At 45.7% G+C, this 22,216-nt stretch overlaps 1 protein-coding gene across 1 annotated transcript in view; it reads right to left on the reverse strand.

The window, feature by feature from the left end:
- The window catches only part of LOC134601682 (uncharacterized), a 152,922-nt gene extending 135,605 nt beyond the window's left edge, over positions 1-17,317 (reverse strand). The window contains exon 1 of the mRNA XM_063446197.1: positions 16,654-17,317. Coding sequence (XP_063302267.1) covers positions 16,654-17,267 — 614 coding nt within the window. The 5' untranslated portion in view covers positions 17,268-17,317. The remainder of the gene's footprint in view (positions 1-16,653) is intronic.
- Positions 17,318-22,216: the final 4,899 nt, after the last annotated feature.

Genomic DNA, 22,216 nt, shown 5'->3' on the forward strand with positions numbered 1-22,216 from the left:
TAGACTTCCTTCCTTTCAGTGCTTTAAGAGACAAGGTGTTGCCAGGGAACAGATTCCTAAAAGCATGGACTCCAGTGAGAATACAAAATCTGCTCCCTTATTTAAAATGTTATCCAAATCATCAGATAGCGCAGCCAATTAAAGAGGGTTTTTTATTTGGTTTTAAAATCCCTGTTTGTAGTTCATCAGTTCAGTTTAGTTAAATTTAGAGGTAGTTAGTGAACAGATCATGAAAGAAGTTTCTTTAGGGAGAATTGCAGGCCCCTTTTCTGTCCCATCTTTTGCACATTTTAGGGTGTCTCCGTTGGGTTTAGATCCCAAAAAAGAGAAGGGTACCTTTAGATTAATTCACCATTTATCCAACCCCAAAGGTGATTCTTTGAATGACGAGGTGGAAAATTCCATTATTTCAGTGTCATAATCTTCTTACGAGGATGCATTAAAAATCGGTGAAGCATTGTGGGAAAATGCTCTCATGGCGAAAGTTGATATTGCGTCAGCTTTTAGATTACTCCCAATTCATCCTGATTGTTTTGGGTCATTGGGTTTCCAGTTTGAAGGTAAATTTTACTTTGATATGCCCATGGGTTGTTCTACCTCTTTAAGCTTTAAGATGTTTCAGGTTTACAATTAACTATTCTTTATTTACGATTTGCTTTTCATCGGGAAAGCTAGATCCTTTGACTGCCTCCAGTTATTGAACACTTTCATGTCTATTGCTCAGCAATTTGGCATTCCGCTGGCAGGGGAGAAAACTGTCTGGACTAGTACTTGTCTGCATTTTGGGGTATAATTATTGACTCTAAAAGAATGGAATTTTGTTTACCTGAAGAGAAAATGCAGCAAGAAATTGCCCAATTATTAAGCGTTAAGAAAACGATACAAAAGAAACTACAGTCTTTGTTAGGTTCTTTAAATTTTAAATCAAGGGTAATGCCGATGGCCAGGGTCTTTTCCAGACATTGGTCTAGAGCGTTAACAGGTTTAAAAAATCTGCATCATCATGTGCAAATATCCAGACAGATGAAAGAGGATTTACAAGTCTGGAATGCGTTTTTTTTTTTTTGTCAATCTGATTTTTATTAAGGCCTATAGTATGGGGTACAAAAGAGAAGACGGAGGAAACGTTAAAGCGAGTTACATTATAGGGTTGGTACAACAATACACAAAGTTAACGTACATTTCCAGATTTTCAATGCCTAATTTTTTTTTTTTATGTAACGTAGTTAAGCTCCAATTTGAAAATACAAGCTAAGGATCGTAGGATCCGGATTAGTATCTCGCTAGGTCATGCTAGTCAGGCGACAGGTTACACATATATAACAAAAAAAACAAAACATTAGTTACTTATGCTAAGTACATGCTAACTTCAATATGCAAGCAGGTCTGGCTAGTTCAGCGTTAGTGGTACTGGTCAGGTAAGTTAAGCTATGCACAAGTTACGACATTTTTAAAACATGTGAGCACAGGTGTTTTGCCAAATTTCGTCGTGGAAATACATAGAAATTTCAGGCTTTAGAACAGTAATAGAGTAGTTTGAACACGCTAAGCTTGGCAGATTTAAGATTGGTCTAGTAGACTAATAGACATGCCTCTGGATAACTGTCGCTTAACACATCTAAGTCGGCATACTTGCAGGGCCATTGTGAATAACATAACAAAAATCTGCGTTTGGTCATGAAGACGCGAGTTAAGGTCACTAGTAATAAAAGATTTCTGTAGGCTTAAGTTTATCCACCAGGGGGCAGCAGAGCGACAGGCTTAAATTTTGTGAATAGAATAAGCAGTAAGATAGGGAACTTATAGTGTCTAACACAGCATTTTTCAATTATACACATTTAAAATATGCAGTAAACAGGGTGCAGTAATAATGACCACAAAGACAAATTGGGCGAGTCAGTGATTGCAATATTTGGGAGGTCAGCATGAACTGTACCAGGGGTGCAAGTTAGTCCTTAGACCGTGCACAATGGCTTATCAGGCTGCCATTTTGTTGCCAGTGTCCCCATTTACCCGATACCAGAGTTCGGTAGGCTTTCGGTGTAGGTCTGTGGGCCGTCCGTGCCTATCTGTGTAGGGGTTACCTCCTGCGCTGCGGCTGTGCGGTTCCGACTGTGCGCCATCGCTGGGTTTCGGTTACCCTCTTGTCTGTGTGTGGCTTGGACGTGCTGGAGCTGGGTAGGCATTTGTCCTGGGGCTGTCTCCGCCGCTTGTGGTCGCTTGGGAAGGAGAGTGCTGGTGCCTGAGGGGCGATTCGACGCTACCTGTTGCTTCGCTCTCTGCCTTCGTCCCCTTCTGGAGGCTGCCCTTGGGGCTCGCTGTGGGTGCTTATATAGTTGCCGCCTTGTAGCTGGTCGGACCCATAGTGCTAGTGCCTGGACCGCTTGGTTAAAGGGCCGAATCTTGTGCCGGAGTTGTGACCATAAACCAGAGCAGAGTCGGTCAAAAAACTCCTGGGTGCTTTTAGGTGGGGTGGCAAGGGTATTGCTTTTACCGTGTGTTTCCCCCTTTCTCCTTACTGCCGTTTGCATGTCATCGCTGTGTCGTGGCTGTAGCAGGCCACGTGTAGAGATACTGAGCTTCTCCGCCATCTTGGGCGTCTCCATTCTGCTTGGAAGGTCAGTGGCGTCTGCTATGCTGGCTTGCCTTGCCGTGTCCCGTGTTGGTGGGGACCGGGATATCCCCCACCGGTCCAAAGGGGGGGGGGAAGTGGCGTGTAAGTGTCTCCTCTTCAGCCTGAGAACCGGGAGAGCGGCCGTCTCTCCACGGCTCCCACCCGTGCAGGCCGCGGGTTGAGAAAGTGGCTTTTCCGCGGCGGGGAGCCCCGGGACGGGTGTCTCCGTGTTCAGCATTCCCTCCTGAATGCGAGGGTGATAGTCCGCTGCCGGCACGATCCGGTGGTCGGGCGCAATGCCCCGAATCAAGACTTCAGTATCGGGAGCTCCCGCCATGAGCGTCCGGCTTGCTCGGCTGGTAAGCTCCGCCCCCCCCTGGAATGCGTTTTTAAGTAATTTTAACGGTTCAATGATTTGGCAGAGTGATTTTCTATCCAATTGGGATTTAGATATTTTCCCTGATGCAGCTGGTTTGCAAGGCTTTGGTATTTATTTCCAAGGGAAATGGGCGGCCGCTGGGTGGCCTCAAGCTTGGGAGAAAAATGAATGGACTAAAATGATCACACTTTTGGAGCTCTTTCCTATAGTAGTAGCCTTGAAAGTATGGGGTTCTAAGCTGGCAAATAGGAGAATTACTTTTCATTGTGACAACTTGGGAGTTGGTTGGGTAAATAATTATCTTCTAGTTAAATCGATCCCTGTTATTAATTTATTGAGAAAATTAGTTCTAATTTGTTTGGTTAAAAATAAATGGGTAAAAGCAGGGGCGTGGCCTGGAGCTCGAGCACAGCGGCCGCATGTCAGTGTAGCTCCATGCTACCACGGCCTAAAAATCAGCGGACCGAGCACCCCAAAAACAAACAACCTCATCAGAAAGTGTCCCAACAAAAGGGAAGAAGACAGAACGAAAAAAGCGATAAAAACGACTTTTTTACCGCCCGGAATGCCATGGGGAAAATGCTGGCGAGATCCGAGGAGTCCCACGATGGCGCCCGCGACGGACATAATGAAACACAGGGACCAATAGCTGAAGATGCTCCAGCAACTCAAAGCATAATACAAAAAATGCTGGATGACATGCACCATAAGCTGCAACTTACCCTCCAAACTGATCTGGGTACACGCACATCGTCACTTGAGGACAAAATGGTTGACCAAGCTGAAGTCTATAATGACATGCGAGCTGAAATGGATGAACTGCAGGACACAATAGCAACCTTTGAAAACAAGCTAGCAGACATGGAAGACCGCTCAAGATGCAACAACCTACGTCTGAGAGGGGTAGCACAGCGGATCTACACGCATACTTACAAGGTCTGTTTAAACTCCTCACTCCAGACCTACACCAAGACATGCTACTGCTAGACAGATATCACAGAGTCCCCAAACCAAGATTTTTAACATCAGAAGCACCACGAGACATCATAGTAAGGCTCCACTATTTCCATGTAAAGGAAGATATAATGAGAGCAAGCAGACAGCGTCTGAATCTCCCAGCTCCATACCAGGGGATCACAATCTACGCTGACATATCAGCAACAATGCTGAAAAAAAGGAAAACCTTCTCTGAAATCACAGAGCAACTGAGACAACACAGAAAGCCATACAGATGGGGATTTCCAGTTAAGTTACTAGTCACGCATGAAGACAAGCTGACAACCATCACGACCCCAGAGGCCAGAACTCAAGCATTGAAAGATTGGGCCTACCACCACTGCAGACACAAACCCAAGCTACCTCCAACGTGGAAAAAGGTCACCAGAAACAGATAAGGCCGCGGCCCACATCCACGGACAGTGGCAGGTACCACACATAGACACTGGGACTTTAACTACAAAGGGTGAAAAGGGGCTTGCCAAGGGGAACTGAGAGGGATAAACATCACCTTATTTTTAATATAGCCCAGACCAAACACAGGGTAAAGCCGGGGACCCAAGGGCACCCTACCTGACTACCCAAACACAGACCGACACAAAAAACACCAACTAGGCCAAATAACCGATGCGAACAGGCATGGAAGCACATAGCTTCCTCCCCCGAAGTGCCTACACAAGGTGCAAGGCCAATAATATGGCAACATTTTTAGTTTTTAATGTTTTAGTTCATCTGTTTAATTTCCATATTTTTCATTGTACACATTCCAAGCAAGTACCACCTCATCCCACCAAGACACACAAGGTACTCCCCCACACTGGGGGCTATCGCACGCAAATGTCCCAAGACAGGGAGTGGACGCCCGGTTTGACAAAGCTGGGAAGGGTGCCTCTCCCGCAACTAGATATCACAAGGCCACTACAGCTCAAAACCCAAATGTACAACACCCCATGAAAATATACTCTCACAATACTAAAGGACTTAATCACCCAGCGAAGCAAGGCTTGCTTCGCAAATATCTAAACCAACTCAAACCTGAGGTAGTGTGCCTCCAGGAAACTCATTTCAAACCCAAAGCACATTCACCACTGTTTCGGCAGGATTACCCGCACCAATTCCACGCCACATACTCCAACAAATCTAAAGGTGGTTCCTTACTTATCAGCAGGGATGTGGCATTTACCCTCATACAATCAGAGGTAGACACAGAGGGTAGATACGTTATGGTGGTGGGGACAATTAATGGTGTTTTATACACAATTGCAAGTATCTATGCCCCAAATAAGGAGCAAAAAAACTTCCTCCATAAGGTGATCAAAAAATTGTTGAATATGCACCAGGGAATAGGGGTGATATGTGGAGACTATAACCATGTACTGGACCCACTGATTGACACGACTGGTCCACACACAGCCACTAGACTGAGACCGCTCAAGAGACAGGGCAGGGCATTGCAAAAACTGCTACAAAATAACCATTACTATGACATATGGCGAGCACTACATGTGGGGGAGCGGGGATACACATTTCTATCCACTGTACATAATACCTGCTCACGAATCAACGGCATACTGATAACAGGCCAACACCTGGAACAGGTCAAAGAATGCTCCATTGAGCAGATAACATGGTCGGATCACGCACCTGTGGTGGCGACTATGACTGACCTATACGAATCCACAAAGAGAAGCCCTTGGAGACTAAACGCATCCCTCCTCACAGACAGTACATTCAAACAAACAAACACTAGAAATAGAACTCACCCACTACTTCAAAGAAAACAACACAGGAAACACATCACATAACACAATATGGCAAGCACACAAATCGGTAACCAGGGGACCGTTGATAAAAAGAGCATCATACCTAAAACGACAAGCACAAGCACAAATGCGACACTGGCAAAGGGAACTGCAAGACATTAACTCCCAAAATCAACAATCCCCAGCCCAATAACTGAAATCACTCATCATGACGATAACACAGGCCATACATAAACAGGCCCTAGAAAAAACAGGGCACTACCTCCACAGACTAAAAGCAACACATTACTCTCAGGGAAACAAAGCAGGCAAACTGATAGCCCAACACCTCAAAACCAAACAAGCACAACAAAAGATAGCATATCTAACTTCAGTTGAGGGACACAAAATAACAGCACCTAAAGACATAAGCAATATATTTGCAAAATACTACGTCTCACTGTACAATCTAGCTGAGGACGCACACACCCCCCAACCAACTCCACAAGCAATACAGACATACTTCAACTCCATACCCCTGCCATCATTCACACCGCAACAACAACAACAACAACAAGAACTCACAGCAAGCATAACATTCAAAGAGGTAGCGGAAGCCATCAAACTACTTCCAATGGGCAAAGCACCAGGCCCAGATAGCTTCGCAAACTGCTCCTACAAGCAGTTTGCCACAATCCTAACGCCACACCTAACAAACGCATTTAATGAGGCAACTAAACGACAGCAATTACCCACCGAATCTCTACTGGCCCACATTATCACACTTCCAAAAGTGGGCAAACCACCCACATGCCCTTAAAATGTCTGCCCAATATCCCTGCTCAACATGGACGCTAAGCTCTATGCAAAAATCTACACACTACATCTTGGCAGAATTCTTACACATGTTATACACATGGACCAAGTGAGATTCATAAAAAATAGGCAGGGAGGAGACAATACTAGGAAGATTTTGGACATTGTACACAGCGTTCAACGATTGAAGGTGGGAGGAGTGGTGGTGTCGTTGGATGCAGAAAAAGCTTTTGACCGACTGGGATGGGAGTTCCTAGAGCAGGTCCTCTTAACGTTTGGGGCACCGGAGGGTTTCCTCTCAGCGGTCAGGGCTCTGTACAGTGCGCCAACCGCACGAGTCATCAACGCAGGGTTCGTCTCGGATCCCTTCAAAATTACAAACGGCTCCCGACAGGGATGCCCACTGTCACCACTCCTGTACGTCATGGCCTTAGAGCCATTGGCGGCAGCAATCAGACAGCACACCTCCATACATGGGGTAAAAATAGGGGACAGGGAATACAAGGCGAGTTTATTCGCGGATGACATCCTTCTAACCATGACACAACCTCTCATATCCCTTCCCAAACTGATGGCCACCATCACGGAATACGGGAAACACTCCTACTACAAATTAAATGTCTCAAAGACACAAGCAATGGGGATGGGGATACCAGGGGAAACACTCAATAGACTTAAAGACGCCTTCCCCTTTGAATGGCCGGAGGACCATTTAACTTACCTGGGCATTTGCATCCCACCACACGCAGAAAAATTACTAGACCTAAACTACAACAAACTCATGAAAGAAGTAGCAGGCACTTTGGGGACATGGGAAGGGAAATACTTGTCGTGGGTGGGGAGGATAACGGTGATAAAAATGATGCTGCTCCCAAAAATCCAGTATCTACTGAGAAACCTCCCCATAAAACTGCCAAACACAAATCTGACCTCATTCCAAAAAACACTAATCCGATTTGTGTGGGCCAACAAGAGATCAAGGGAAGCCACTAAAATACTACAAATACCAACGCAGCAGCACAACTGACAGCAATCAAGGTGGCAACAGTGGGGGGAGAGACACCACAATGGACCCAGATAGAGGCCCACTGGATAAATAGCCCGACTCTCAGGGAACTCCTGTGGCTCCCGAGACAACTCCGCCCCCAACATATACACCCCCTAATGACCACACAACTAACATTCCATTTTTGGGACGAAGCCCGCAAGAGTGAAGAGAATGAGGGGACACTCCTAGGGGAAGCCTCAATCTCGTGCATAGCAGTAGAGATCCCGACATTTGACACAAAAAAAATGGAATGAAGTGGGCTGTACTAAGATCAAACACATCTACCACGACAGCAAACTCATGCCTTTCCCGGACCTTCAAGCACGATATGACATCCCCAATAAAGCTCTGTTCTCCAATCTACAACTAAAATCACTGCTCACAGGAGTACAAATACACAACCAAGTGACACCCAACAAACACTCATTAGAACAACTATGCCTAACTAGCAAACCTCCCAAGAAAACAATCTCCGCGTTATACAACATAATCACAGACGACAAGACAGACTCTGACATGACATTCAAAACAGCCTGGCACAAAGAATTGGGAAAAGACCTAGAAAAAGAGCAATGGCAAAGGGCATTCAAAATACACAAAAGGTAATACATGTAAAGGGTAATAAATCACCAGGTCCTGACGGTTTTGACGGCGGATACTATAAGGCTTTCAGGGAAGAGCTAACACCCCGCCTCCTCCGACTGTTCACAGAACTCAGGAACGGTGGTGTCCCAGACCAAGACATGTCCTTGGCCACCATAGTGCTGCTACCCAAACCTGAGAAAGACCCCATGCTCCCGTCTAGCTATAGGCCAATCTCCTTGATAAACCACGACATGAAGATACTAGCCAAGGTCCTAGCGTCCCGCCTAAACCCTCTCCTAACGTCACTTATAGACCCAGATCAGGTCGGTTTTGTCCCCGAACGGCAACTTTTCGAAAATACCAGACGCAATATAGATCTAATATGGAGACAGGCCACCCTGAATACCCCGTCACTAATCGTATCACTAGATGCCGAAAAGGCCTTTGACAGGGTGACCTGGACTTACCTGTTCACGGTGCTGGAACACCTAGGATTGCCAGGGGAATTCATTGCACCCATCAGAGCGATGTATAGCAACGTCCGAGCCCAGGTCCAGATCTCGGGGGCTCCCCTCCACCCCTTCAGTCTACACAATGGTACCAGGCAGGGATGCCCGCTATCCCCACTCCTGTTTGTTCTGGCCCTTGAACCCCTGCTGCAAACCCTTAGGCAGCACCCCAGAATCACTGGAATCCCAGTGGGGGGCAGTGAGTTCCTGGTCTCGGCCTACGCCGATGACGTATTGCTAACACTCACTAACCCATCCCAATCCATGGCAGCTCTGCAAGAAGTCCTCCTGAGATATGGGGAAATCTCGGGCTATGTAGTGAATATGGCCAAATCCAGCGCGCTTCCTGTGGGCATGTCGGCAAATGACGCTACAAAGATAGGACACGAACACAAGATACGCATCGAGCACACCTCCATTAAATATTTAGGAGTCCACTTAACCGCAGACCCCAGTAAACTATACCAACACAACTACTCTCCCATTTTCAAAACCCTAGCAAAAGACCTGGACAGGTGGCTTGACAAGCCGATATCGTGGGTGGGACGGATTCACACTGTTAAAATGAATATCCTCCCACGTATCCTGTTCCTATTCCAGGCATTACCACTACAACTGTCAAAAGCCCAATTACAACCACTGCAACGAACCATAGGCACATTTATCTGGCAAAATAAACACCCCCGGATTTCAAGACAGATCCTTTATAGACACAAAACAAGGGGGGGACTGGGGCTGCCGTGCCTGTATTATTATTACCTAGCTGCCCAACTAGCTCAGGTGGCGATGTGGCACACTCCCCCAGGCAAAAGGAAATGGGTAGATATTGAATCTCTCATGATAGGGGCGGACCTACCACAATTTGCCATGTGGGTCCCGCGAGAACATAGACCCATACTCAGAGTCACATGCCCGGCGATTCTAAACTCACTTAGATTATGGGACCACACCCACACAAAATACAGCCTGGCATCCTCACCCTCCCCCTAATGCCCTACCTCCGCAACAGAGCCTTTGCCCCAGGCATGTCTGCCAGGGATTTCAGGAACTTGGAACACACGGGGATACAGAGGATTTGCCACCTCTATAACGGCCCCGACATAGTAGGATTCAACGACCTCTCGCAGGGGAGACACCTCACACCTAGCGACTTCTTCAGATACGTCCAATTACAAGACTTCGCCAAACAGCCACATATCAAAAGCGCAGCGTTGAAACCACTTACATTCTTTGAACACTGGTGTATATCAGAAAACTTACCCCGGGGTACGATTACAATGCTGTATGCCCATCTTTGTGCTAAGACGAAGGAGTGGGGCCGACTAACTTACGCTGATCAGTGGGAACAGGAGCTCGGAGAGGTCCTGGAGGGAACGGAGTGGCAAGAGATTTGGGAGGCCAACGCCACCGCCTCTGTATGCGTGACCCTCCAGGAGCAATCATTTAAGACATTGTTCCGGTGGTACACCACCCCAGTAAAACTACTGCGGATGCGCAAAACTGTAAACGACGAATGCTGGAGGGGTTGCGGACTAAAGGGGTCGTATCTCCACATGTGGTGGGAATGCCCCAGTATGGTCAGGTTCTGGAAGGGAGTCCAGACCCTCCTGAGCCGTGTTTTCTCCAGGACTTTAGAGCTGGATCCATGGATCTATCTGCTCAACAGACATATAGAGGGCTGGACCAGGGCTGAGCAGAAACTCATACATAAAATTACCTTAGCGGCCAGAAAGGCTGCAGCAGCCTCATGGTTAAAACCTTCCACCCCTACCGAGCCCGAAATAGTGGCCAGAATTAGAGAGATAAGGCTAATGGACGACCTAACAGCTAGACTCAGGGGATCCACTAAAACCTTTCACAGGATATGGGACCTTTGGGATGACAGCGAATTTGGATGAACCGCCTCCCCCACTCTTTGGTGACCTCCATACAAGGATAGCCAGGCAGGGCCTCAGCACCACGTACCTCCCCATCCCCCCCCCCTCCCTTAGCTCCTCCGCTCTCCTTCACGTTAGGACTACCTCTATAATTTGCCTCATCCCCATATGTGCCCCAGGAGCGGCCCCAAACTGAGGGCATACAGATAACACACAATCCACATCCTTGCTTGCGGACCTAAAATGTATTCTATCCCGCTCACTAGGGGAACTACCCCCTTTTATATCTACGCACTACCTATGAAATAGAACATTTGCCGTCACTGTTACATCATAGGCAACATCTCCTCTTTCACAGAATAGCGGTGGAGGACTACAGCATTTTCAGTCCCTATTTCCCTTACCCCCCCCCCCTTTCTCCTTTCTCATCTCTATCCCCCGCTCCCTCTTACCTCCTTCCCCTCTTCCCTCTCTTTCCCCTTGCTGTACAAGGGAACCTCATAATTACAAAAACCTCGCTGGAATTCAGGGATACAAACCACTGTATATGCATATTCCAATATGTCACCCTTCCATTACTCTTGTTACTTATGTACTGTAATAACTGACACAGCTGTTATGTGAAGTGGGCTTCTGCGTAAGCCTAAAAGTTGTTTATTGCACTCCCTTTCCTGCCGAGTGAAAAAATAAAGAATTAAAAAAAAAAAAGGTAATACATGATGCACAGCACATCTCAAAATAATTAGGAAGCTGCACTACAGATGGTACATGGTACCCGAGAATCTAGCCAGGATATATCCGAACTCTCCAAATTCATGCTGGAGATGCGGGGCAACCGGAGGCTCCATGAGCCACATATGGTGGTCGTGCGCAGAGCTTAGGAAATACTGGACAATGATAGAGGGAATAGCAAGTGACCTACTGGGAAGGCCGTGGCCACTAACTATACAACAAAGCATATTATTTATGATACCACTCACAGTGACCAAAATAGAGGGGTTTCTGCTGTTTCACCTGTTGGTCTCAGCAATAACCCTCATAGCTAGAGCATGGAAATCACCCCAGACGCCCACCAAGGAAGCCCTAATGCAACAAATATCCCTCAATTGGCAATATGAAAAGATGGCAAATAAACACATAGGATCCAGGAAGCACGTAGGCCCAGCTAGTGAGAGGTGGGAAGCGTACAGGGGTGAGAGGCGAAGTGATCAGAGGGTGGGCCAACGATTCTAAGTGGCTAAGCCGTGAGAATAGGAAAAGAACAAGCAAGAGAGAGCCAGGAGATGGGAAACTCAAGGGCACATGAAATATAGCAAGCAGAAACTATTCTGTTGGTGAAAATCCTGAAGACCATGATAACCCCTATGTGAAAGGGCAACACTCCTACACAAAAGCCTGCATTAGGCCCACCACTCCACACCCAGGCGCGCAAGCACCCAGAGCCAAACACAGAGACAAGTGTATGATACATGTACTGTAACCTGAATGACATGGAATGTTTTGATTTTACCATTTTCCCCCAACCCCTTTTCCTTTCTGTACCCAACGTTTAAAAAAACAAAAAAACAAAACAAAAGCAAAACAATAAACATTGTCAAATTAAAAAAAAAAAATAGCCGATTGTGAAATGATAAAAGTATTGTAGACTCAAAAATATTGTAACTGCACAGGAGTCGGAAACATTGTATTTCATAAAGCCAGAGTTCTAAAATAAAAACAAAAAAAAAAAAAAAAAATATATGGGTAAAAGCAAGACATGCAAGTGGAAAAAGTAATTGTATAGCCGATTCCTTGTCCCGTTTCGACTTCAAGTCTTTCAGGTCCCTCACACCTCTAGAGGAAGAATGTGGAACGAGGTTGCCCGAGCACATCTGGGATCTAACTTCGCCCAGATAAGTCGATTGCTGGGTCTATCGTTGTCTTCAATTACTTGGAAAGCATATTTACTCACTAGGGATAAATGGAATCGGTTTATGGTTAATCTTAATAAGGACGCTACTGATCCTAATATACAGGATGCTATTGAATTTGTTATCAATAAAATTCAGTCAGGAGCTTCTACGTTTTCCTTAAATAGATTGTTACTAGGCATTTCATTTTTCATTAAGGTTTTGGGTAAGAAATCTATTTTTAAAGAATTTGTTATAAAGCAAATGCTGAAAGGAGGTTGGGTTAAGGAACCGCCTGTTCAGAATAACAGGGCTCCTATTTAATTTCAACTATTGGGTGATTTGGTTAAGAATTTGGGCTCCATCTGTAATGATTATTTTGGGATTCCATTATTCACCACGGCTTTTGTTTTGGCCTTCTTTGGAGCTTTTAAAATTAGTGAGTTAGTGTCTGCTAACAAGTCTTGCCATTCCAGCATCCAATTTAACGATGTGCACCTTCAGGATGAAACTTTGCAGATATTATTAAGAAGATCAAAAACTGATCGACAGGGGAAAGGCAGATGGGTTCAGTTGGGAGCTACTCATTACGGGAATTTATGCCCAGTTAAAGTAGTCAAAACCTTTTTTAAATATTTGCCCTAGAGTTCTGTCAGGATTACTAGTTGATCCAGCACGCAGAATTATATTACATCTAGGACTAAAGGTAACGTCTTACCAGACCTTACAATGGCAGGCCTTAATGTACCAGAGAATAGTCAAAATACTTCCCGAGGTCAGGGATACAGAAGGAGACACAACAATGAGGGAAAGCCAAAAAAGTCAAGGATACCAGAAGTCAGGGAAGTCAAAACAAAGCCAAAGTCAATAACCAGAATAATACGATCAGGAACACACTTTCGGATAACCAGCAAAGGACAGGGCTTTTGCGTCTTTTGCGTGACGTCACACGCACATCGTCACCATCATTACCGTGGGCGGATGTGGGGGTACAATATGGAGTGGATCCACAGTGCCTGGCGTCCACCGCCATGCCGCAGAAGTCAGGCACACTGGCGCAGGACTGCTGAGCGGCACCTCCATTATTGCCAGGAAGGCAATTTCCACCGCAAATACCATAAGGTGAGGATGAATACATGACAAGTTCATGGTAGTTTTTTAATACATCATTCAGGAGTTCCTCTTTCCAAGTTTCAATTTCGTAAAACTCTTCAGTTATCATGCAAGCAGTTGGGTATTCAAGGGAAAAGGATTACATCTCTTTATTTTCGTATTGGTGCTGCTACGGAGGCAGTATCACAAGATTTGTTGAATGAGTTGGTTAAAAAAGCAGGGCGATGGTCGTCAAATACCGTATTTATCGGCGTATAACACGCACCGGCGTATAACACGCACCTCATGTTTAGAAAGAAATTCCAGGAAATTTCCCCCCCTCCCATAGTATTCCCCCCCCTCATCCCATAGTATTCCCCCCTCATCCCATAGTGTTCCCCCCTCATCCCATAGTGTCCCCCCCTTTCCATAGTATTCCCCCCCTCCCATAATATTCTCCCCCCTCCCCTCCCATAGTATTCTCCCCCCTCCCCTCCCATAGTATTCTCCCCCCCTCCCCTCCCATAGTATTCTCCCCCCTCCCCTCCCATAGTATTCTCCCCCCTCCCCTCCCATAGTATTCTCCCCCTCCCCTCCTATAGTATTCTCCCCCCTCCCCTCCCACAGTATTCTCCCCCTCCCCTCCCATAGTATTCTCCCCTCTCCCCTCCCATAGTATTCTCCCCCCCTCCCCTCCCATAGTATTCTCCCCCCCTCCCCTCCAATAGTATTCTCCCCCCTCCCCTCCCATAGTATTCTCCCCCCTCCCCTCCCATAGTATTCTCCCCCCTCCCCTCCCATAGTATTCTCCCCTCCCATAGTGTATTCACCCCCCTCCCCTCCCCTCCCATAATGTACTTCCCCCCCATAGTGTACTTCCCCCCCTCCCATAGTGTACTTCCCCCCCCTCCCCTCCCATAGTGTACTTCCCCCCCTCCCCTCCCATAGTGTACTTCCCCCCCTCCCCTCCCATAGTGTACTTCCCCCCCTCCCCTCCCATAGTGTACTTCCCCCCCCTCCCCTCCCATAGTGTACTTCCCCCCCTCCCCTCCCCTCCCATAGTGTACTTCCCCCCCCTCCCCTCCCCTCCCATAGTGTACTTCCCCCCCTCCCCTCCCATAGTGTACTCCCCCCCCTCCCCTCCCATAGTGTACTTCCCCCCCCTCCCCTCCCATAGTGTACTTCCCCCCCCTCCCCTCCCCTCCCATAGTGTACTTCCCCCCCCTCCCCTCCCCTCCCATAGTGTACTTCCCCCCCTCCCCTCCCCTCCCATAGTGTACTTCCCCCCCCCTCCCATAGTGTACTTCCCCTCCCATAATTACTTACCTGTCCTGAAGCTATTGTGCACACTTCCTTTCAGTCCCGCCGGAAACCGGAACATGAAATTAAAGTTCCTGTACCGCGGTGCGCGCTGTGAAGCCGGCCCACGCTTCAGGACAGGTAAGTAATTATGTGATATCGGCGTATAACACGCACCCACGATTTTTCCCCTATTTTCAGGGGGAAAAAGTGCGTGTTATACGCCGATAAATACGGTAGATACAAAAGCTTAATGTTTTGTTAATATGATTACTTGCTGTTTCTCTTTTTAGATAAAGGACCAATCATAGTGTGGATTGTTGGTCATTCATTTATCCACTGGGCACAGAGTAGAGCTGTGGAGAGATCGTACGAAGATGATTTCAGTTTTGTTAACCCCTTAAGGACGGCGGGCGTGTTATGCTGTCCTTGGGGACCTGACTCTAATCGCCGGCGGACGGCATATCAAGCCAACGCCGTCCTATTCACTTACCAGCCGGCGATAGCAATGGGGGGACTTACCTGACATCCCAGAGAGTCCCCCTGCTGCCGATCCGGCCCTCCTGGCCATGTGATCATGAGATCCTAGCAGTGCAGCAGGGGGAGTGCCTGGAATGACTGGTAGTCCCCCTGCTGCCTGAAATAACATCAAAAATGGTGTAAAATAAAAAAATACACTTAGATTATATATATATATATATATATATATATATATATATTAAAAATAGAAATCCAGCGCACTCACTTATCTACTAAACAGCTAATTTGACTAGTTTTATTAAAAACCTAATCTAGGCAAAAAATAATGGGGGTTTAGTTACACTATATGATCATACATTGCATAAGCCTGCCACAAACGTCAATGTACCCTATCTTTGGCAGGTCCTACTCTCACTGCCAACTGTCTACTAAATGAGCTACTCACTTGGGGAAATCCTTCCATCTCGAGTTCCCTGCATTACAGGGCTAAATAGGGTCCTGAGATGAGACACCTGTTACAGGGGGCGGTGCAAAACCAAGGAGCTGGCTAGACTCCTAAATATATATGGGAAAACAAGGGGCTGGCTGCACTCAACTAAACATGCTTAAATGGGGTGCTGCTGGGGGCCAATAAGTACAGTAAAAATAGAAATCCAGCGCACTCACTTATCTACTAAACAGCTAATTTGACTAATAAACTAAAAAAGACCACGGCCTTTCCACCACATATTTGAGTCTGTGTGTGTTATTCTTATTTTACTGTACTTATTATATGTATTTCTTAAATGTTGTGTTTGAGTATGTTAAGGTTAACCCCTGCAGTGCACATGTATGTCAGAGTGGGTGGGGATGCAAAAGAAACAGACAGCCTTCCCTTGTTAAGAGTTAAGTAAAAAACAAATATGCAGTGCTGGGGAAATAAAGGGATTCCTTGTCCAATAGATTTATTTCTCTGTCAGGACTTCACTGGCATTGCCTTCTCACACAGTGTGTGTTTTAGGTCCGAAGAGATCTCATGCTGGCTAACTTTGGCAGGATGGGGGGGAATTTGAAAATGGAGTAATCACCATGGATACCAGTGGAATGTTTGAATTGATTGAACCACATTTATAACTTTACGGGACTGTTCTCATTTATTTATGTATTATTTACTACAGGCATTTCTAAAGTGCCAACATATTCAGTATCGTTGTACAGTTGGGGAAAAATGACAGTAAAATATAAGTAGACCATTACATAAGGTAGAGGGACCATGCCTGTGAGCTTTCTTTTCAACCTATATCCCTAATTTGTGCTTTATTTAAAGTTAATGGCATGGGGCACTTACCTTGAACATTTCCCAAGTACATAATATCGACACAGGTGGAGTTGTTCGCAGTCTCCATTGCATTTGAGCATTCCCTTGGTGCATACACGCACAGCACTGCGGGACACGGCCACACGCTGTTCCTTTTCTCTCCTCAGCATTATGCTGCGTCCCCGTTCATCTTCCACAAATTTCTCCACCTGATCCATTTTCAACTGTAGGGACATGCTCAGCTTCCCTAATTCCATGCTGCCCCCAGAGGAGCAGATCAGGCGCCGTACCTGCACACAGATATCATTTGGACTCTTACATGTTGAACTGTCCTTAGAATGACACTGGAATCTGTCCTTCCTGTCCTGTATTCTGTCTCTGGTGTCGCTACCTGTCTTCTTCTGATTATATTTCTTCTCATTCCTTTTCTCTCTGCTTCTTTTTTCATAACTCTCTCTTTCATTTTCTGTTTTCCTTCTTTTTGACTCATTGCTCTTTTCGTCACTTTTGTGTCTGTGTCTCTCTTTACTTTTTCTCTTGTGTCGATCCCTTCTTTTCTGTTTATCTCCTTTTTCATTTCCTTTTCCCAGTTCTAGGATTTCTCCTTCTTCTAGTTCCTGGTTATCCACACATATCTCAGCCATCTCTCTGTCTAACTGTAGCAGCAGTTTCGGTGATAGAATTAATATGTGCTGCTTCCTCCTCTCCTTGCCAGAATCAAAACAGAGAAACGAAACCAAACAAGCAATGTTTTTCGCACTTCTTGGCTGAATGACAATAAGGCTCTTCAGAATGTATTTGGTAGTCACATTGTATGTAACAACTCTAATAGTTCAAGTTGTTCTAAAATGGGTCTAATATTGATTTCCCAGAAGGAAAAAAAACTCCTTAGTACATGGGAGTTATTATACACCTCTGATCAGGGCAGCCATCAAGACCCCTTTACTAGCCTACTGTTCCCCTTACACAAACTGCTATATGTACACATTCCCAGACACAGAAATACAAAGTCAAAGATTCAAATATAAAGGTAAACATTACAGACACACACTGCCAGACAAACACACACACACACACAAGGATACCCACTGCTAGACACACACCCATACATTCACAATACTAGACACACACACAGTTACCCATATGCACTGCCCAATACACACCGCCACAATAGATATATTCACTGAAAGGGATACACATGCAGAAATACATTGAAAAGCACACACAAATACAATATCAAACACACAGATACACACTGCCAGGCACATATACACCTAGACTAAAAGAAACGGCAAAAAAATCAACGTTGTGTCTATTTAGTGTTTGACATTTTTCACCAGGAAGGTCTAGGTATATGCAGGTGTCTGCGCGGTCTGCACTCTACGCTCTGATTGGAGCGCTTGTCCATGAGGACAGTGCAAGGCGGGGAATCCACATATATAAGGCGCAGTAAGGCTTGAGGCCAAAAAAATTATAAAATTAGATACTGCCCTGCCCTCTCTCAAAAAATGTTTCATTTTTATTTATTACGGTCGTGGTCTTTTTTGGGTTAATGTAATTTGCCTATTTAAAGGGGGGGGTGGATTATATGTGATTGGTTATATATTGGTTTAAATTCTGGCTAATGGGGTGGAACTCTGGTAAGTCATGAGTTAAATCTTTGGGTGGTTTTGAGACTGGAGATTGTTGGTTACAAGTTATGGTTTTAAAAGTGAATAAAGTTACAGTTGTGTATGTTTGTAAATGAAAAAAAAAAGACCCAAGGCCTTTTTATCCATATTTCCAAGTTGGTGTGCTTTATTTATTTATGTTTATTTATGTGTTAAGAAATAACCCCAGCAGGGCATGTGCAGTACTGGCTGATGGCGATTCTGTCTATGATTAACAAAGAAATCCCACACTACTATCTAACAGTTCTTCAAAGCACCCAATAGAATGTCCCCCAGTGTTGGGAGTTCTGTTGTAAAGAGCAGTGCAGTGCATGAACCCATTAAGGACCAAAATTCTGGAATAGAAGGGAATCATGACATGTCACACATGTCATGTGTCCTTGTTAACCCACTTATGCAATGACTTCAGCAGCACCAGCAGATGGTTTGCCCTGATTGGCTACTCTCTCATGAGACACTCTTTTTACAGCTAGACATGTCCCTAGGGACCTATATTTAGAACAGTAATATTTTTTTGGACCAGGATCTCTGTTTTTTGTTTTGTATTCTATTGTTCCTCCTTTCTAGGAGCTCAAAATTGTTGAGTGTATAACAGTATAACAACAAAACTTCCAATATTGTGTTTTAAAGGAACACCCAAGCACCCTAACAGCCTAACTCACTGGTGCACCCCCACCCCTTCCCCTTGCCTCTCCTGTGGACATATGTAAGCATGAAACAGCAACCAGCAGCTTTTAAGTCAAAAAAGGCCCTGATACAAATAAGAATTTAAGTGAAAATAATGTCAGAGGAAAAAAAAAAAGTCCAATATGTTCTTCTTGAAGAATTTAAATAACTTGAAACACTATATAATTTCAATAGGAAAAAATAATTAAACCCTTCTTTATGCGAAAGTGGCAATCAGAGAGAACACTCACATTTAGTATTACAGTAAAATAATATCTGAATATCCTGCTTTAAAAATTAAAAAAAAAAAAAAAATCAACAAGACCTCTTTTTTATAGAGCCCTACCAAATCTGAAAAAATATAAAACTTTGTAAGTTAAGAATTTCCAGTTTATTGTTTGTACGGTAAAAACCCTTTACTCTGCTATAGCCATGACCTCTAAGGATAAGGATTCCCACCTCACAGCCCGAAGGTAAGAGGGTAATAAATGTTTATATACATTTACATATACATATATATATATATATTTTTTTTTACTTTTAAATGTATTAAACTATCACCTCACTAATGCCCCACCCCCATTCACAGTTCCTATCCCAACAACTGCCTCCATCCCAAACCACAGAGCCTATCCCAACCCCCTTTACTTACTAAAGCCACTATTACTCCCCCACCAATTACAGCCCCTATTACCCCTTGCACCTATTACAGCTCCTACCCCCTAAACCCACTGCAGCTCCTGCCCACGTGCACCCAGGGCTGTGTAATGGATCCCAGTACTCTAGCTGAGTACATCCATGCAGAATCTCCCAAGCCCCAAGCACTGTAGTGATGGTAGTTGTGAATATAGCTCCTGGTTCCCCAAACATGAGCCTAGACTTCATGAGGGGGTAATTCAGTGGGTTTAATTCAGGCTCAATGGCCTTTTATACAAATCAAGCACACAGAAAAAACACCCCTGACACCCACAAAATGTTCCCAAAATGCCATGTCACTATGACTAGACAAAAAAATGACAAATTATACATAATATACAAAAATGCATATTTCTCATAAAGGAATCCACATAGTTCTTACATCCTCATATAGCTTGGATCTGAGCGCCCAGGTTGTCCAAACAGCGCTCAAATCCCACGAACACAGCCGAATCGCCACCGGGGTGAAGTTTTGACTGACCTCTCACGAGACTCCTGCCCAAAATAGTTCCACATTTTCAGAGGTAGCGGTCGGTCATATTCAGGAGCTACATGAAAAGGGATACTGTTCCCCTGGCTCATTGGTAGCGTTTGTTCGCGAGGTACATGCGAACAAACGTACCGAACAGCGCTCTCCTTAAGCAGGGCTTTCACAAAGTTTTACCGGTTTTCGTGCCATCAAGTGTCTGCCTCAGAGTTCCAGACACTCGACGACCAAGTCCCGCTGCCTGCTTTCATGAGACAAGATGGCCGTCGTTTTCTCCACCACGTGGCGTTCGGTTGTACGAAAGGCATCCACACAGAAAGAGCACTTCATTCTTGCAGTCACTTTGTACTTAATGAGCCTGGGGTGGTCTGAGTTCGGTACATTTTACTACCGAATGGAAGGGAAATAGAGACAAAGTTTATACTTTGCCGGTCGGGAATGAGCTTAGCAAAAAGAGAGCGAAAATAGGGGTTTTGTCACAGGCTGTCTTTCCGCATGGACATACTGGGCAGTTGTCCAGGGGCCCCACTTGAATAGGGGCCCCACCATGATGCCCATGGGCCAAGGCTGACAGGGAAGATCCTTTCATCTCGTCTGTCGACCCATGCAGAGTCAGCCATGCTGTCTGCATTCTTGGGCCGTGGGGAGATCAACGACCTTTGCACTTTGTTAGGAGAGAGGGTAGGAACCAGGAGGCAGATCGTTCCTGCCACAGACAGGTCAGAGCGTTGCTCCAACACAGCGCTCTGCTTGCGGGAGAAGTAAAGACAGCCTGCAGTCGGAGGAGCTGCAGGCTAAACTTCCAACACTACCATTGGACCACCAGGGCTTGTAACATCCCCATTCCCTCCCCATGTCCCCGCAAAGGTAATAAGAAGGGGGGACATAAAGCTTGTATTTATTTATTTTCCCCTTTAAATCCCCTTTGCCTCCCTAAAGATAGTAAAATCTTACTTGTATTCAAGTCTGAAGCTTCTGCCTCTGCCTGTGAACTTTCTCTGACATCATCACAAGTGGTAGCCTGATCCAATTACAATGCTTCCCCGTAGGATTGGCTGAGACTGACAAGGAGGCAGATCAGGGTCAGAGCCAGCACAATTCAAACACAGCCCTGGCAAATCAGCATCTCCTCATAAAAGATGAATTTAATCAATAAATCTCTGTTTGTTTCAAAAAACATTTACTCTGAAATTAGGGGTCATCGTATCCATGGAATGTCACTGCAGGGGAAAAAATAAAAACACTTGTGTGCGGGCCTAAGCCAAGATGGCGACTGCCACATTTCAGTGTGCCACGGCCCACACACATACCTGGCTTCCCTCCCGCCGATCCACTTTTGAATGTTGTGGCAAGAAGGTAGAGGTCCCTCAATGCGTGGGAGTTGTAGCCGACATCCGCACCACCAATGGAGCTTCAGAGACATGCCTCACCATAAAAGAAACAATCATATTAAAGGACCACTATAATGCCAGGAAAACATACTCGTTTTCCTGGCACTATAGTGCCCTGAGGGTGCCCCCACCCTCAGGGTCCCCCTCTCGCCGGGCTGGATGGAGAGGAAGGGGTTAAACTTACCTCTTTTTCCAGCGCCGGGCGGGGAGCTCTCCTTCTGCTCTCCTCCTCCTCTCCGCCTCCTCTCCACCTCTTCGGCTGAATGCGCATGCGCTGCAAGAGCCGCGCGCACATTCAACAAGTCTCATAGGAAAGCATTTACAATGCTTTCCTATGGACGCTGGCGTCTTCTCACTGTGAAAATCACAGTGAGAAGCGCGGAAGCGCCTCTAGTGGCTGTCAATGAGAGCCACTAGAGGCTGGATTAACCCATTTATAAACATAGCAGTTTCTCTGAAACTGCTATGTTTATAGAAAAAAAGGTTAACCCTAGCTGGACCTGGCAGCCAGACCACTTCATTAAGCTGAAGTGGTCTGGGTGCCTATAGTGGTCCTTTAATGTTTGCTCCACCTCAGGTAGGTCTTGCTTTCTGATTTATATTTATGGGGGAGGAACAGGGCCGTCTTACCGCATGGGCACGCCAAGCATTAGTCCACTACTTGGGATGACTCCCATCCCGTG

Source organism: Pelobates fuscus, chromosome 3 (assembly GCF_036172605.1).
Source record: "Pelobates fuscus isolate aPelFus1 chromosome 3, aPelFus1.pri, whole genome shotgun sequence".
Taxonomy (NCBI): Eukaryota; Metazoa; Chordata; class Amphibia; order Anura; family Pelobatidae; genus Pelobates; species Pelobates fuscus.